Source organism: Brachyistius frenatus, unplaced genomic scaffold (genome assembly GCF_029030835.1).
Source record: "Brachyistius frenatus isolate BFR_SWC_R1_liver_20210118 unplaced genomic scaffold, ASM2903083v1 Contig_10, whole genome shotgun sequence".
Taxonomy (NCBI): Eukaryota; Metazoa; Chordata; class Actinopteri; family Embiotocidae; genus Brachyistius; species Brachyistius frenatus.
In genome coordinates, this window is record NW_027210609.1 from 5231923 (window position 1) to 5250584 (window position 18662).

Here is an 18662-nt window from a genome sequence, read left to right on the forward strand (position 1 = left end):
ATTGCTACTTATGATACATCCTTTAGTATTCATTATTGTAGTTTAAATACAATTACACATTGTATGATCTCAATCAATTCGTATTGTAACAGGGACATTATGTAAATACAGTGTTAATTCTAATAGAAAAGGCAAATATCTCAGGCTCATTATAACTCAGATATAGCAAATGGTATTGATAATATAATGTAAGAAATATTTTTTTCTGCAATTTTATGTAATTGTACAGAGCAGTGTATGTGAAGTCTACCTGTTGATATTCTTTTATAATGTCCCATCCCAACTTCATTTTTCTGTCTATTACCCATTTCTTCCCCTTTTTACTGACACTTATTATCTCACCCTGTTTCTCTTCCCACTTTTCTGTTCCACTCCCTATCCCTCTCTTCTACCAATATCCTGACCTCCCACTCTTTTCCCATCTGTCTTTCTTCATCTTTCCTCCACTGGTGTTTTTCCTCTTTTTCTACATTTTACCTTTGTCTTCCATCCTTCTTTTGCACTGTTTTTTACACCTACATCCACACCGTTGTTCATCTATTTTCCGTCTCCGGGGACCTTCCTCTTTTTTTTTTTTTTTTGCCAGAGATGTACCAGTTCTCGGTGTCAGAGGGAGCTGCTGTGGGGACACCAGTTGGACGCGTCATTGCCACAGATGCAGACATGGGAGAAAACACAGACATGAGCTATCTGATCAAAGAGGGAGGGGAGCTCTTCAAGGTCACTACAGATGTGGAGACACAGGAAGCTGTTGTTTCCATCAAGAAGGTAAATCAAAGCAGCGCTGCACCTCTGTTATCGTAGTCTGTTAATTCAATTTTATTTTTTACCCAGCAGGAAAAAAAACAAATACACTGAAGTTCACCTATATAAATTCAGATCCCACTTTTTATTACAAAAACAGTGTTTGGCAATTATGTTTGTATTTCCCCCAAAGCAAGAAAACAAGCTAAACAATAAGGTTACACCACCATTGGTGCTTGGACACCTAATAAACTAACTAAGAGTTATTTTCTTCTTGCGCTACAAATGTTTGTAAAAACACAATTTTGCATGCACACTTATTAGAAATGAGCAGATTGTATTTTGTGCTGAAAAGGCATTACTCGAAAATCAAACTAGTGCCAAGTATGGACGCCATATTGTCTGGAAGCAATGCATTATAATAATCTTTAAGGATTGTTTCAAGCTTACTTGTCACTTATAGCTCTCCCTGGTCTCTCTGTTAATTAGTATAAGTGATTGGGCTTCTGTTGGTTACCCTCCAACAAAACCTGTTTGGGTATCTGTTGGCAAAGTGTATTTTTTTTTTCCCAGCATCTAAGTCTTTCTCCTCAGTGAGCTGAACAGCTCCAAGGCCTTGTCTCTTTTCAGGAGACAGAGAAAGAGAGTGGATTGGTCTTTGATGATTGATCATCATTGTTTGCCCACTGACGTTTGACATGTTACCGTCAGTCTCTTCAAGAGTTGAACTTTTCTCAACTTTTTGCTCTTTGTGACCGAAAAAAAAGTTAATTTCTTGCAGTAGCAACTCTTCATTGAAATACACAGATGTCAAAGGTGCTTCTCCTGAGTGACACCTTCTATTCTGAATAGGACCTCATGGCAAAATGAACATGTTGACATTGAGCCAGCAGTAGTGTTTTGTTTCACTGGATACTCAATCATGTGACTGTGTTAATCATTCTAGCAGTTATGAGTGATTACCTGGTTAGATGGTGCTACTACTACAACACCTTAAAAGAAACTTGAAAGAAGAGAGACTAACTCTAATGCACTGGCTCAGTGACACCACCGATGGCCAGTATCTATATTACAACAATGTATGCTACTACATCAGTATTATTATGATTTAGCTTCTGGCCATCAGTGTGACTACTAAACACAATCTCACTCGCTTGTTTTTCAGCCGCTGGACTTTGAGAGCAAACAGACACACAATGTAGTTGTAGAGGCAGTAAATAAGCACGTCGACCCTCGCTTTGTGGACCTGGGCTCTTTCCGAGACCAGACCATTGTCCACGTCAGCGTGTCGGATATAGATGAGCCACCCATATTCCAACCAGCAGGTGGCACTATCATGGAAGTCCAGGAGGATGCCAAAGTAGGAGCGCTGGTTGGTGTCATCACTGCCAGGGATCCAGATATGAAGAACCACCCTGTCAGGTATGAAAAGCGATCGAAGGCTAATTTAAACTAAAAGAAAGAAGTTTACTTACGTCTCTGATGGTATTTATGATCCCAAATCCTGAATTTTGTGTGTTAAAGCAATTATGGTCAACACTGAATTTCAAATCACTGCTACCTAAAATATAATGGATAAACAGGATAGGAGCTTTATCGAGGAGAATATTGTTCCTGACACAATAGCACTCAGGATTTACTGGTGTACAACTTGTGATTTGGTTTGATAATACTATTAAATGTGCTTTAAATAAAAACCTGTGCTAAAAATATAAAATTAAAGAAAAAATTAGGGGGATTATTAAAGTAGAGTTTAAATACTAAATGTGCTCAATTCCTTTTTGCAACGGTAGAAAACCTAATAAAATATATCAGCCAAAACAATGGCAATAAAATATTGCCATTGGAAAGATAGCTGCACTGCTGAATATAATCACATTCAAATCAAACGTTCCCATGACAATGATTATCTCATTTTATGTGGCTTGGATGGGACACTGAAACACGGCATCCCGAATCTTCCGTGTTAGTTTACCACTGTAAACACATTTTTATTGGAAAAAAAATTGCAATATAAAAAAATGTAACTTTAAATAACTATAACTTACTAGCTGCACGTAGATATGCATTTAGATATGCAATTTAATGTAAGTTTAGGAGCAAAATCGTTTTTTTCTAACGATTCCTATTTAAGATGGAGTAAAAGCCCAAGCAACAGTTTGACTTGTGCAATCAATGAAGGTGCACAGAGCATCTCTATTTTTCTCTCAGATCACTACGTGTGACAAAACAATGTCATTCGGTAATCTTCTGTATCAAGGTCTTCAGTTTATATGTCCCCAGAACAGCAATCATAGTATGAGGGGGAATGTAGATAAGGGCGACGATAGTCTCACTGAGAAAGTACACCAACACATGCAGGGCCTGTGCAAATCACCCCGATTAAAAATGCATGAGACTCAGAGTTTTAGGTGTAATAAAGTACAACACAATGTCAGCGCTGTACGTCTTTGTGTTTATGTGTGTACATGTGTTTAACCCTCGTGTTGTCCTCGGGTCAAAATGACCCGCAGCTGTGTTCAACCAAGTTCTATTTTATTTCTATATTTTTATATTTTTTGGGATCATTGGTCATCATTCTTTAAAGAAACCCTCACAGCCTCCTTGTCACCAAGGATCCCCAAAAATATGAAAATAAAATAGAGCTTGGTTGAACACAGCTGCGGGTCATTTTGACCCGAGGACAACACGAGGGTTAAGTGAATGTGTGACGGCTGAGGAGAGATTGGCCAGGAGCCATCGACTCGGTAAAGCGATCAAGCACATGGCCTTTGGCATCAGGCAACACACCCTCGTTAAACTCTGCACAATGATACACCCTGAGCACTGAGGTTTTAGTATGAAAATGCATGCATTGTTAATGTGATCACTAAGACCACCTTTGAAGGAGACACAGTCATTATGCCACAGTGGAAACAAGCAGCAAATGGCACTGTTGGAACATTTACTCGCATACAAATTTGAGGTTCTTGAGTATTTTCATTTTAAAGTATTTCACACCTCTACTCCACTACATTTATATGATGGCTTTTGGTACAATTATATAAATGACTGCATGATCTAAACCCCTTTTATCCATATTCTGTTTTCTGCACTAGATCAGTTTATTAGTTCTTTTGACATTATGTACAGCTGGGGAAGTTATTAAATTAAACAATAAATGTAATGTTTTAGTGCTTTTTGCGCTTAAATTTTGAGTCCTGTTTTTGATTGGTTCTCTTCTTTCAGTTCGCACCACTTACCAATAAAAATCAATGTGCAGTGCTCTAGGCAACCACTCACAGTCAGTTGGCCATGTTATTGGATTAGACAAAAAGATAATTAAAAAGAGTCAATCAGAAACCAGTGTCAAAACATTGACTGTCTGTCTGATAATTCTCTCATCCCTCAGCATGGAGTTGACCTGAACTCTGGGCTCTTTTAGTACTCTAAGATACTCTTACATTTTAGAACTCTTTCAAAAGTAAACTTCCCAACACTGATGTATTATTTTCTACAACATCTAACCATTTTTCTCCAGGAGACCTGGAGAATACTGCCAGTCGGCATGTTTGTTAGCGATGCCTTAGGCGCTTATAATGCCCATGGCTCATTATTATGGTTTATGTGGGCATGAGTAAGCCAGACTGTGTGTGCGCGTGCGTGCTTGTGTGCACATACTGTACATACATGTGTGTGGTAGCTGGACCGGAACTAAGAACAAAGAAACCTTTTAGCAGATTTTTGTTGACTCGCCAATCTTTTGAGAGCACTGAGTACCCCAAAGACGGAAAGATACATTTGCGATTTTTTTTTTGAGAGTGCACAATAAAAAATTGATGTTTCAAAGTCACTATATACAGTAGCCACATGCAGTTCAGGGACCCAGCACTATTAGGGTTACAGGACCTATAGCAAGCTGCCTGTGAATGCGCTTTTAAACATAATTCTTCACCCCTGGTCATTTTTCTAAACAGCTATTTCTTAATGTTGCAAAATTTCATTTCTAAGCCTTTAAGATGAAAATACAGACACCTGTTAATTAAATCACTTAAAGTCTTCTGTGATGGACTCTTTTTTCTCTCAGCATCTACAACTATATATTTATTTATGTCTGTTGTTACAGGTTCTACATCGATCGGACCACAGACCAGGAGATGATATTTTATGTTGATCCTGTTTCGGGTGCCATCACATTGGGAAAAATTCTGGACCGAGAGACTGCAGGCTGGCACAACATCACTGTGAAGGCTGTAGAAGCAGGTACATTGCTTCTTATTTCAGTTTGCGCTTATCACACAGAGGATGTGTTCATATTCATACAAGAGTGAAATATTCCTTTTTATCATCTTGAGGCTTTTTCAACTTACCAAACTTTCTGAAAGTAGCTGAAAATACTCTAGTTTCAACACGTATGAAAAATGATGTCTACCAGTTGCAATCTGAGCCAAAATGAGTTGTTTTCAAGTTTTGTTTTGACATTTGGTTTTGATTTGTAGATTGTGAAATGTATCAAAGAAAAAAAACATGAAGAAAAAAAGCCGCCATGATGAGTCCAATGTAACGGCAACAAATTGAATAAATAAGACATAATAAATTGAATCATTCACAATTACAATGAATAGAACAGCCATGTATTCTCCTCTCCCATATCACAAAAGGAAAAATTAAGGGAACAAAACCAAAACTTAGACAAGTGGCAACTAAAGTTGCAAATAGATGGTCGAAGCACCTCTCGTACTATATTTAGGTCAAGTACAGGACAACAGAATCAATGAAGGAAAAAATACAAATAAAAACTGCATTTCTCCGAACAATTTCCTGCCTAATTTGTAAAACACGAAAGTTTGAATTGCCGTAGTGATTGGCAAAGTTGTCTACACCCAGTGCCTGCCAGTGATGGAGGCTGTACAAGCTGAATTAGCTGTCCAACACTTACAGACTCCCTCCAGGTGTGATAAGGGGTTACAGACAAACTCAAACTGCTGTGATCATTAGCCACCAAGCTTTTGGCACATTTTCAACAGCAGTCTGTTGTGGCTTTTATCTTTGTAAAAAAAAAAAACACACACAAAAACAGGGTAAAGGAAAGTAATGCATGATAGAAGGGCACTTAAATGGACGATAAGATTTTGGAGTAAACAACTTTGTCATCAGAGTACAAGACGCACTAAGTGTCCTGGGATGAAAATGAATGATCAACTTAAAGTATACTTAAATTCTATCATGAGTAAAGTTTTTAAATGTACAATATTCTGTATCATAATGGCCTGAATTTGTGTAAGATATACTTTTACATATTGTCACCTGCCCTGATACTTCACAGGTAACAAACAATAATATAATAACAACATTTAAAAACACAAATTACGTTTTTGTTTTTAAGTTAAATTTGTTTGTAATTCTAGACTTTGTGTGAACTATCCCTGTATTTTGAAACAATGACAGTTTCCAATTCTTTGTTTTGAATTTTAGTGTTTTGCAGGCCATTTGAATCTCACATTGCATCTTTACTATATATTGATCAGCCTGCCAAGCAAAAATGTTGGTCACTCATGCAGGACATTATAGTCCTTGGTGGTAGCCATCCATGCACTGTTCACTGTCTGATACCAGAGGGAAAATATAGTCATCATTTTATCGCATGTCCTTTGAGCTGACAAACCCGTTGCAGAAAGTGAATGAAGAATGAGATGACATTTTTCATCTCATTGGGTCCTTTTGTCACAGCTAAGAAAATGAAGACTGTAATAACTTGGGGAAGCTGGGAAGTCATTACTATAACATTAGAAGTAAACTTCAAAAACAAGGAGGCCTGGTACTCCTCACTTTTTCAATCTTATACAGATCAAGTGATTTTGGGATTGTAGTGAAAGCAGAGGAGATTGGATTCCGCATATAACATGGTATCCACTATTGCACAGAGAATGAGAAAGAAAACAATGCTATAAGCAAAGCTGATTTTAAAACATTTTCATAGTTGTTTCTCTCTCATATTTCCCCAGACTGTGATTATTCCAATAATCAATACAGTCTAAACTGAATAGTAAGCAGTCTCACCCAAAACAAACATTAAGATAAAATTAGACTTTCGCAAGTCTCCCACAACAACTTAGGCCCTTTTGTGCTCTGCCTCTTTGTGCTTGGCATTATCTCATGGGCACATTTTAATGTTAATTGAACATTTAAAGCGGCCCTACACCTTTTCAATATCAAACATAAACACATGCCTGCACTTGAAAGATAAAGCCTCTCACATTCCCATCCGCGGAAACATTCACACAGAGAGTCGGTGGTCAACGCCATCAGAATTCCCATCCAGAAGGTTTCTTTATCGCCTGTTAGCTCACAGAGTCCTGAGAGCTGTAGATGCACAGGCAGGAGACGGAAAGAAAGAAAAATGTTGCAAGGAAGATGGAAACAGAGTGGGGGTTGGCAGGCATATGCTTGTGAAGCAGTTAGCTAAGTATTTTAGAAAAGAACTTCATTTTCTCCATAATGATTTTGTTCTTTTTTTATTTGGGCACTTCTGCTCATTAAAGCTGGAGAGCCACAAGGTCAACTTGTCTGAGGACATTGTTAAAACTACAGTTTTGTGGCACAACCTTTAATTATCCCAGTCCATTACTAACCTTTGAACTATTGTATTGCCTGTGTATCAGTATTGGACAAGTCACAACAGCTTCATGACAATGCTTGGTGTCTGTGCCCTCCGATTAACCCCAGCTCCAAAACTGCAAAACACTCTAAATGTCAATTACAGCATGTGTCTCTGGACTAAAGATGTTTTTCTACAAGTGCAAGTAATGTTCTGATACCCCACCAATCAAAGATAAACACACAGAGCATGTCTTCATCCAATTAAAAGGTGCATCTACTTGGGCAGACAGTGTCTCTGTAAAAGAGGCAACAACCTCTCGTCTGTATAGTACTTGTCTCCCTTCTAGAAAACATGGAACTTCCTGAGCACAAGAGGAGCATTAAATGCACTGTCATTATAGCCAGGGTACTCGTAGTTCCTGACAGTCTTCTCTACAGAAACGTATCAGGTTAAGTTGGAGTGACATATAATTTTCGAGAACTGATAGCAAGTATGATATCACCTTGCAAAACTGCCTTTTTACCCAGACAGCTGGGTGGAAAAACAGAGCATCACCCTGTGGGCAAAAAGATACCGAAGTAGCTGAAAGTCTTTATCTCCAGCACTGTTGCAGGGAAGAGACAGTTTCTACAGCATAACTTTTTTCTCTTGCTGTCTGGCAAACAAATGCACACTGTTTGATTTGTATGCCCTAAGAACATTATTCTCTGCATCTCCAAATGTATCATACACTTGTTAAAACATGGTGAAAAAAGATAAGTGTCTCTTTTTAATTAAAGTTGGGAAACATCACAGAAAAAATTACCATAAAAGCAAAGCAAAAGGGGAATTTGCAAAGTGCAATACCTGGGTCAAGTTAAACTAAGAGGCAAAACGAGAGCACTTTTGGTTTAAAAAAAGAAAAAAAAAAGGTGCAGAACAGCAGATTATATTTTTGTAAATTACACACAACAAAAATGTCAATGTGCTCTGTTTGGATGAAAGTAGTAGATGCTGTTGCATGTCTGACAACAAAGATGGGGAGACCTAATGCATAATCAGGGACCAGAAGTTTTGACTTGGATGAGGTGTTTTTTTTCTTTTCAGTTATGTAATCACTCATATGTCCTTACTGTCAGAGTAGTTGCTGAGGCGGAGGAGAATCTGAATCCTCAAACAGTTGTTTAGTGTGTTTTGTTTCCCTGCACTTTGGTAGGTTAACATAATTCATTTGTCAAACAGCAGTCATGCATAGTCTCGTCCTTGTGGGGAGTTTCTGTTACTCCAGGCCATAAGAGTTGCATTGCATCATTCCCAAAATATTGTAAATATGAATGATTACATAGACATGCCACTGTCCTTATGGTTATTTACATTGTGTTGTGTAGTAATGTGTTTCACAGAGCTGCTGACAAATATGAAGTGAACTTTTGTTTTGTTGCTTTTCATCTATCGATGTGATGTATCTTCCTCTCTCTCATGGAGAATATTCATATATCATACATTATTACACTCAGCATCACAAGGACGGACTGCTACCATTCATCAGTTGACTCTTGAGTGGTCAAGATAAATACCATTACCGTTACATTCTAAATACTATCCATTTAAACCAGCAACATGACACTGTGGTAGGATTGTAGGCATTTTTTTTTTAGTCCAACATTAAAAATGCCAATAAGGTAAGTCAGGTATATAGTACAACCAGTTATGTTTACTTATTTTTAAATGCAGAACATCATGTCAGTTTCAACATCAGTTAAATTTTTGGGCATTGTTAATTAAAACTGCTAGTTTGCAGTAGTTTGGAGGGAGCATCTCGAATAGCTATCTGGTTTCATTGAAAATAGACATATTCTTCATTCAAACAAAAGAAATGGAGAACATTTAAAGCAATGATAACAAAGGATGACAAAAGATGACGATTTAATTTAAACATTATGATTCTAAATGGAGATTAAATATCTCTGAGAAGAGGAGTTTCCAAACTTGAACAGCAGCTCTTCACCAAAACCAAAAAGTATCATATCAATTAAGTGGAGAAGTCCGTTGACAGTTTTCTGTCACCAGCAGTGGTAAATTGGAAGAGGTTGTGAGGTTATGATGACACTTGCTTATTTCTCATTTCTCAAACCAAAAAGGATTCGATTTCCTTTCTGATGAGGGTAGCTTTGTCAGCAATCCCCAGTTCTATTGGAATAATATAGACAGGGACACTCTTGTCTTACATTGCGTCATGTCTTTTCTAACCAGTGGACAAAACAGCTCATTCGTTCCACTTTGAGAATATGTGAATATCTCAAAAGGTGAGCAGGGAAATGTTGCTGCCAAATTGGTCAAAGTCAGTTAAAGTTCATTCAAGCGGTCACAGTCTTACACGGACTCTAAACCTCCAGCATTAACACAATCTCAAGGTTAGACTGCAACAGAAGTTCACAAGAAATGCAAATGTGAAAAGGATAAATTAAATATTCATCAAGAAACTTTTCCTCAAGACCTCATGTAGTATAGATTGTGTTAACATAGGTAGAATTGAATGTTTTCTGCACTTCATTGGTGTTCAGATGGAAAGTCTAAATGTTGGTTTAGAGTGATTGTTGTTTGCATTTTATTTTTGCTTGTTTTGTCATGGAAATTAATGAAAAGCAGCCAGCATGAGCTGTGTGCTCACGTAAAAAAATAAATCAATGCATTTAGAAACATGAGGTGAATTCCCTTGGTGAATCGAATTCCCAGTCGCTAAACCTGTTTAATCTGGATGGTGGTGAGAATGATTTTACTTATTTTGTTGGCTGAATATTGTAATGGAAATGAGTGACTCTCAAAGCGAATAGGAATCGGAGAACTTCTTTTTTTGCTCCTCGCTTGCCTGAGGGCAGTCATGGATAAGCACATAAATCAGCACCTGAATCTTTGAGCTTTGTGAACATTTTGTATATTTAAAAGGGTAATTGTTGAAGTGCATTTCACTTTTTCATTAAGCATGTCCTATGTAATATGATGATTTTACAGAATGTTTTAAATAACTCAAAGTGTTCAGAAAGCCTTAAGAACAGGGTGTCTATAACTGTCAGTTCTTTAAAAAAAAAATCTCAAGCTATACTAGATAGAGATATTTTGGATTGACACTGGTGAGTTTGTGTTGTATTGGAACTATTCAGCTGAAGAAAAATGACACTAATACTTTGTAGCCTCGGTTCCAGCATGGACCTATGGCTAAGCAAAGAGACCAGAAGCAGACACTGTTGAGTACAATTGTATCCTCAATTTCCCCCCCATAACAAAAGTGACATTTTAAACCAAACAGTTTCCATCAGCAAAGAAGATGAACCATTTGGTCACAAGCAGCATGACGCTCCTGACAAACACCTACACACACACGCATGCAGTTACGCACATATATGCGGAGACAGGCATACACACTTACATCCTCTGTCTTCCCTGAAGTTATGTCAGTATTATTCAGTGCCTCAGAGACAGTCCCTCAGTAAGATTCTCGACATCTGGTGTGTGCGGCACAAATGCAGGGCATGCCAATAATCTGTTGAAATCCTTTTATTCATCCTCTATATCTGAAGACAGATTTAGAACAGCGCCACTTGGTCCACATGAATGAACCTGTCTTACTGAATAACTTTTTTTTTTTCCCATGGAGAGCATTTGCGGTGGGTGGGAGCGACCCCTTCTTGCATTGTTTCATCTGTTTTCAACTCTGGGAATTGAAATGTAAAATGTGAATCATCTGATGATTGCTGGTTTTCATTCTGGCGCAGCGGGGACAGCAGCATAATGTGAAGACGAAATTAGAAGAGGAAGAAGAGAAGAGATATCTAGCACTGGTGGAGCTCTCTCTGCATTTATGTTCTTGCTGCTCTGGCAAAAAGCAGTCAATTAAAACCCGGCATTGATGTGAGGATTATGCTATTAGTTGAGACTAGCATTCTCATTAGCCGCTGTGCCACTGCTAGACAGAACTGTGTGAGGAGATAGAGGGAGAGAGTTTGAGAATATCTCTGCTATAGTCTGATGATCACTTGTTTGCTCTGCTGTCTCCGATAAAGCTGCCGTGTCTTTTTTTTCTCCTTGGTCTGTGACCTACCTATGTTAACTGGGGACATTTCTGTCGTCTGTCTGCTCATGGGCAGACGAAAAACTCTGAGTGTCTCTGAGTTCACCTATAGTTTTCCATTTTAATTTGTAGATGCCGGAACTTTAGGTTTATCCTATATACAGTATCATACAGCTGAGTGTGGTGGAGATTTTTCTATTTGAGCAAACACACCAGCAAACATGTCAGTCTTACAGCCTTAATATCTTCTCCAGGGAACAATATGACTTTTTTTTTTTTTTTTTAAATATGGACAAAAATGTGAAAAGAAATGAAAAACAACTCCGTAAAAAGAAGTTGAGCATCTTTCTAAGGACCTCACTCCAGGGCCATTAGAACACCAAGCGGGAATTACAGCCCAATCAATACTGGATTTTGGGGCTGATAAACTATTAAAGAGTAATACAAGTTCTGATATGTTGACTGAAGTGTAGTTATGAAACACCTGTCACATGATATATGTATTTTACAGTTCAACAATAAGCATTATTGTACAAAATGACATCGGTGCCTTAAAACAGTTTTCGACAACCTATACGCCAATACCAATATATTGCTGAAGGCCAATACTAGCAGATAAAATCAGATAAACAATAAATATGTTAGGCTCTAGTGTCAGTTATCATAAACAACAAGTTTAATCAGTAAAGCTATCAGTTTTGGGGGTTTTTTTGTTTGTTTTTTCAGCAATCAAAAGCGTAGTTGCCCAATATTTTCTTGAGATAGCAGATCAAGAAATGCTCAAGGGTCCTTATGTATCAGGACTTGTTTTGTATGAGCTGTTGTAAGAACTTGTTTGGACATTTTGCTCAGATTTCCCAGGGTTAAAACACTTTACAGAACCTTTTGGTGGCACAAAAAACAAAATGTTTACAAAGGCATAGTTAGATTTCGTAGATTTTTGCCAGCACCAAGTTACAGTTGTCAGTTTGAGATTTATTTTTTCCTGAGTAATAAACAAAATGTTTTTTGACTGCATATATATATATATATATCCATTAGAAATAATAAGTACTACTTTAAACTAACTATTCATTAAAATTACACACGCTAATCCGGTCACTTAACAATGTTAATTTAGTTGAGTGCCTCACTAATTACTAGTCATTCTTAAGAGTGCACTTAACCAGCTGCCATATGTGTGTAATTACAACATTTTAAATCTGTTCAGTGGAACGATTTAAACTGCAGGGATTTATGTGTATTTTGCCACCATTGGGTAATTGTAAATAGCTGCATGTTGTTACATTTTCTGTAGGGTGCCACTCAAATGAGTTAACTGGGTGGCAACAGCTGCGTATGCTGATTTATTCATAAGCTGTGTACTCGAATTAACCAGGATATCCAGATCAACACTGGAAGCAACCAGATCACTCATTTAACACCCAGTTATGTTCTCGCGTGCTCCTTTTCTTTTTCCTGCTTCTAACTCACACTCTCATGCACACACACACCAGGGACCTCAGGCTCCCTTCTGTACTGTACATAGGGTTTTATGAGCAAAATGGAAACTCCATCAGACATTATCGTATGATTAAGAATGGGAATTAAGATTCAAGGAGAAGTCGAGCTAATTTGAAGTGGGTTTTGATTGTGTTAATTATATAATCTTCTCCACTCCCACATTTACATTGTGGCCCATTAAGAAAAATGTCTTGAGAGTGCATTGTAGTGTTACACTTCCTGTTTTATCTTGTTGGAAATGGCATTAATGGATTTGCAATTTTGTCAAAAGCATTTATTTGTCATTATCATTTGCTGAAGCATGCCTCTTGCACTCAGACTATTAAACAGCTATATACAGTAGTGCCATTATCAGATAGTGAGGACCTAGAGACAAAATTGGAAACTTTGGTGCCGTTTTATGTCACTCAGTGGTGCTGAATACTGTTATTCAGGTAATGGGTGTAATTTGCAGAGGCATTAATTTAAAGCCCTTCAGCAGTTACTCACAATACCTAACTGCCTGCTTCCTTGTGGAAAATCCCATACATCTGTGTAGTGTCTCATTCATACTGACGAGTAGCACATCAGGAGTATCATCTATTGAGACTTACACATTGTCTACACCGACCGCTTATGGAAAAATCAGCACGTCAGCAGCATTTTAGCAGCAGCTGCAGTCCTCCGTCAATGTCCACACGGGTGCATTGAGCGAAAGTACTGCTCTGTGTTCGGTTGCATTTTGGCAAGACTCAACACAATCCCTGTAGTTACATGCAAGTCTGAAGATAACAGGCTTGAAATGTAAAAATATGCTTTGGGTTGCAGTTGTGTGCGTAAAGTGCAAATGCAACGTGGGCCAATATGAAGCCTGTGCAGACAGTTTTATTGGTTTAAGTTAAAGCATATCTCTTTCGCATGACTGAAAAATGTAAGTGAAATGCCTCTGACGTTGGCACACTGCAACCATTATCAGAGCCTCAGTCATTCAGTTGCCAGGCAATAGTTTTATGTGTTACAGCCTCACTTTTACTCTTTGTGATTTGTTTTACAGTTAAATAAAGCTAGAATGTCATGAAAATATATATCTGACACAACTCTTTCCACAACTCTCGTGTCTTCTGTGTTGCTCTTCTGCAGATAACCACACAATGGCGTCCCACTCAGCAGTAAGTATTCGGATTCTGGATGTAAATGACAATCCTCCTGAACTGGCCACACCGTACGAAGCCTCAATATGTGAAGATGCCAAGCCAGGCCAGGTACGTTTTACTTGATACAAAGCAGATCATTTCATTTTGATGGAAAGAACAAAATGTTTATAATCATGAAGTCCAAATGAGCTGACTAAAATTAATTCATGATGACTGCTTGCTGAGCAAGAAGTTAAAGATGTAGTGCAGATCAAGTTACTGTAGCTTCACAGACCTATCTTCCATGTCATTAGTGCTAATTAAAATAAAGGCAGGAGTCAGGACATTACCAAAACACTATTATGGTTTATTAACATTATAAGAAAAGCAAATTGCCACAATGCCACCAAGATACACATTAACTGTGTTTCTTCAAGTTCAAAGGCAAACCAGCACACAACGTACACTAAGGGCAACACATTTACTGTTGTACGAAACTAAAAGCTCATTATTGATGTAAAGTTTACTGAGGTGTAATCGGATGTGGGTAGTATAATAAAAAAAATCTAATATAATAAAAAGATGTTTTATAATCCCATGAGGGCCATGAAATAGCACCCTTTATTCAGGTCATTTATATCCTAAATGGTTAACAGATGAACTTTGGGAAAACAGTGAGGGTAACCAAAGAACAAAACTGTAGACTAAATTAAATTCAACAATGATTTTTGTGTGCATTATTACCCAGCACCAATCAAACATTGGGAGTCTGTGCGATTTATCAAGACAAAGGGCAATACTGTGTTTTTTTTCCAATCCAATTGGAGGCCAGGTCTTTCCAATGATCCCCATTAAAAATGGACAATGTCATTAAGGTGTTTTATTCACCTTACATAGCCAACAGGCCCTGGACTGAGCTAGACCCAATTATCATGTGCAGAGCAAAGGAATAATTAAAACAGCAAGGCTTTAAATTGGGGCCTCCATGCTAGAAGCTGCATTTACATGTGTAATGAGGCTCAGGCCTCTCCTCCCCTTGATCCACAGACTCTTAACCACTTATAGCCCCCATGTGCCTCTGCATTGCCGCCAGTCTGCATCTTTCTCGAACGTTTGTCTGGTCTGATCTCAACCCACTCCCACCCCGCTCCCTCTCCCATCTGTGAGAGACCACATTAACCTTAAGCTCCTAATCACACAGAGATGATTAGTCTTCCAGCAAAAAAAGATCATTGCTGGCTCACAGCATTGTAAAAGAAAAGGTTTTTTAATGTTCTCATTTGAGAGAAAGGCAGTGAAATATTTCACACTGTAATTAAGAAACAGGAGAATATGGCATCAGCTTTGCTATATCTATATTTGTCTGCCTGACTCTGCATTGTAACTGTCTGTGTCTACTGTTTATCTATCCATCCATCCATCCATCCTTTCGTTGGTTTGTTCTTTATTCATGATTGTCGACCTATAAGAAGCAGGCAAATGACAGGAACATCTGAAAAAAAGGTCTTAGTTTTCATGAACTTTTTTGTTCTCGATTTTTCAATCTCAATTTTTGTCTTGTCTCTACAGTCTCCTTTTGTTTTTGTTGTTATGGGGAGCTCTGTCCGAGCTGGCTGCTGGGAATGAATGAAAATGTTTCAGCCTTGGGTCAAAGGCTTTCTAACGCTCATTTTCTGCCTCAGGGGTAACCACTCGGGGCCATGGGGAAAACATTTTTTGTCCTCCTTGTTATTTTCATAGATAATATATATATATATATATATATATATATATATATATATATACAAAACTGGTTTCCTGTAGTTGTTGTCAGTCGCTGAATCCTGAAAAATAGAGTGAGTGGTGTGAAGCAAGTGTTTTGGGTCTAAGGATTTCCAGCGTGTTGAGAGCTGATATCTGTAGTATTTTTTCTCTGATTAATGGTAAAGATGGAGCCTTTCTTTTGTGCAATGTTTGCTTATCAATGAATATAATTTTGATCCAAGCTAACACTTTCCCTGGTTTTCTTAAACGTGTCGTGTCAAGAAACACCAACGCATCGCTCTCTTTGGAATGACATGAGGTAGAGGTTGTGTATGTGCACTGTAGCTCTGGGGATTTGGAGCAGAATAGTTGATGTCATACAGACTTTATGAATCTCAATCATTGATAAATTGATGCATATTCTCATCTCCTCATTCTGTCTGTGCAGCACAAACTCTGTGCCACTTTCTAAAATAACAGTAACATGTTCTCACACATAGTGCAAGTACACACACACACACACACACACACACACACACACACACACACACACACACACACACACACACACACACACACACACACACACACACACACACACACACACACATCTTCTGATTCAGGTCTATTTTGCCATGACCTTGTTATCTATAAGAAATTACACAAATACATGTGTAGATATACTTTTGACGTAATATTTAGTTACATAGGGTTAGCAATATGTTTTATGTTGGTGGTCCCAATTTGTTAACTATTGTGAGCCATGCTGTCTTGATTGATTCGTACAACACAGACTTGGCACAAATAAATGAATTACAACCAACAATATATCCACATCAAACATGTCTGTGCATTGTCAGACTTTAATACAGGCCGGATGTAAAATAGAATTAAAAGATGACTAAAGCAGTGGATAAAACCAATATCATAGGGAATTAAAAGACTTCCATTTAATATTTCATGAATTAGGATGCAACCAATTATTGTGAAGGATTCCAGTCTTGTACAGAACCATTTTCACATGGTATCTGCATGGAATAGAACCAGTAAAGGTCAGTAATGTCAAATTAAATCTCACCAAATTGTCTAAGTTGTTTATCTGAAAGCAAATGTGTATATTTATATTTGTGGCAAAACTTGTATTTAGGACAGTGCATATACAGTGAAAACATCTGAAAAAATGTAGAAGCTTCCTATGGAGTGTAAAATTATTGTTGGAACAGGTTCCCCATTTTTAAGCATCCCTATGATGCTCTCTTACCGTCTAATTTCAATGTACACAATATCAAATTTGCAGCATTCTGTTGAAGCAAAGGGGTGTAGCCTGATATGTTGAGGCACTTTGATGTCTACTGCTTCCCAAGATGCACTTATTTATTCAGTAAAATAAGCTGCCAAAAGTGGAGCCCAAGAGGTATAAGCATCAGTCGACAGATGTTTGCATGTAAAATGAGCTTCAATTTTGTTGTAGCTCCCCAGAATGTTGTTAATCAATTTAGAAACTTGGACGGACCGACAGCTCCCAGAAAAGGGCATGATTAGGTTCATTTTTCTTTCACCTGGAATGCGGAGACGTCCAACACTGGGGTGCGGCATCTGCTTCTGGACTCTGTACTGGACTGGACCGAATGTGGCTCATTAAATCTGGTTTCTGTGAAAAGGAAGTCTGAAGTGAGAAGTTATTGTTGTTGTCTTACTGGTTTTCCCTTCCTTAAAGGTCCGTTACAAATTGATGAGTGCCCATATAACACCTGCTATTGTTTAACTGAATTGACTGTCAAATTACTTGGCTCAAGATTCAAAACTTTTTACAGAAGAGCGACCGTTTAGTTCCACGTTGCCGTTCAAATCAGCTACAACCCACTCGTGAGGTATTATTCGTGTATGATTGATAGCAGAACTTGGTTCTGGCTAATTATACATAAACAGTAAAAAAAAATTAACCTTCAGTAAATTATTCAGTTGAGCTGTCAGTGGAACAACAAGGCACATACCGCACCATCTATCTATCATTTTCAACTGAATGTTGAATGTGTGTTTATTTGCTCTTTCTATTTACCTCAAATTATGTCAGAAAACCTCCGGCACATGCGACAGTGAAATTAAGACATGCATGCACACACCCACACACATGCTGTACACACACAACCTTCACTGTCACACTCCAAATGTGTCAGATCAAACCCAGGTTTACTAAGCTTATGAGGAGCGTTCCATTGTCTCCTGTTGTGTGCTGTGTTATCGCCCAGTCTCGCTCATGGAGTGTCAGCTTCCTGGCTCAGGTCTAGCTTTTGGTGGAACCACAGAGAAAATCAGATTTACCTAAGCCTTTTAACTGCGGTTGGGTTTGATCCTATTTGAGAGTTGGCAACACAACCTATTTTGTTTATGTTTAGAGGGAGAATGCATGTGGAAGGAGGAGGGGAGGGTTGGCTGAGAAGTGAGTAAAAAAAATGGTTGACACAGACTAAGCAGCCTTTGCTTGGGGACACAGTTCAAGCCAGGGCCATGACACAAATTGTCAAATAGCTTCTCACCTTTATTTAATGAACTTGTTTAGGATCTTATACAAGTTCCTATTCAGAGATTAGGTCAGAAGACAAAATATGAAACTCACTGTAAGCCAGGAAGAGAGAGAGAGAGAGAGGTGCGAAGAAAAAGGCACAGATTGGATTCACACTTCTATCATGTAGAACACATGTGCAATGACCATGCCAAAAAGAAATGCATTCTTAATCCATTTCCAGAGTATCAGTTCACGGTTCATCTGCACAGTCAATACACTTAAACTATATATTATACATACTTACACAGTAAACGTCTTTTTAAGTGCAATATATTTTTGCCAAAAAAGACACCTGAATAGAAACTGAAATTCACAAAGAAAGAAAAATATCGCTTAAAGTTTTTGTCTGTGCCCCAGGAGAAAAAA

General features: G+C 38.1%; 1 protein-coding gene across 1 annotated transcript in view; it reads left to right on the forward strand.

The window, feature by feature from the left end:
* The window catches only part of LOC138616609 (cadherin-22), a 148267-nt gene that overhangs the window by 109469 nt on the left and 20136 nt on the right, over nucleotides 1-18662 (forward strand). Inside the window, exons 7-10 of the mRNA XM_069691046.1 lie at nucleotides 587-768; nucleotides 1910-2166; nucleotides 4850-4986; nucleotides 13995-14116. Coding sequence (XP_069547147.1) covers nucleotides 587-768; nucleotides 1910-2166; nucleotides 4850-4986; nucleotides 13995-14116 — 698 coding nt within the window. The remainder of the gene's footprint in view (nucleotides 1-586; nucleotides 769-1909; nucleotides 2167-4849; nucleotides 4987-13994; nucleotides 14117-18662) is intronic.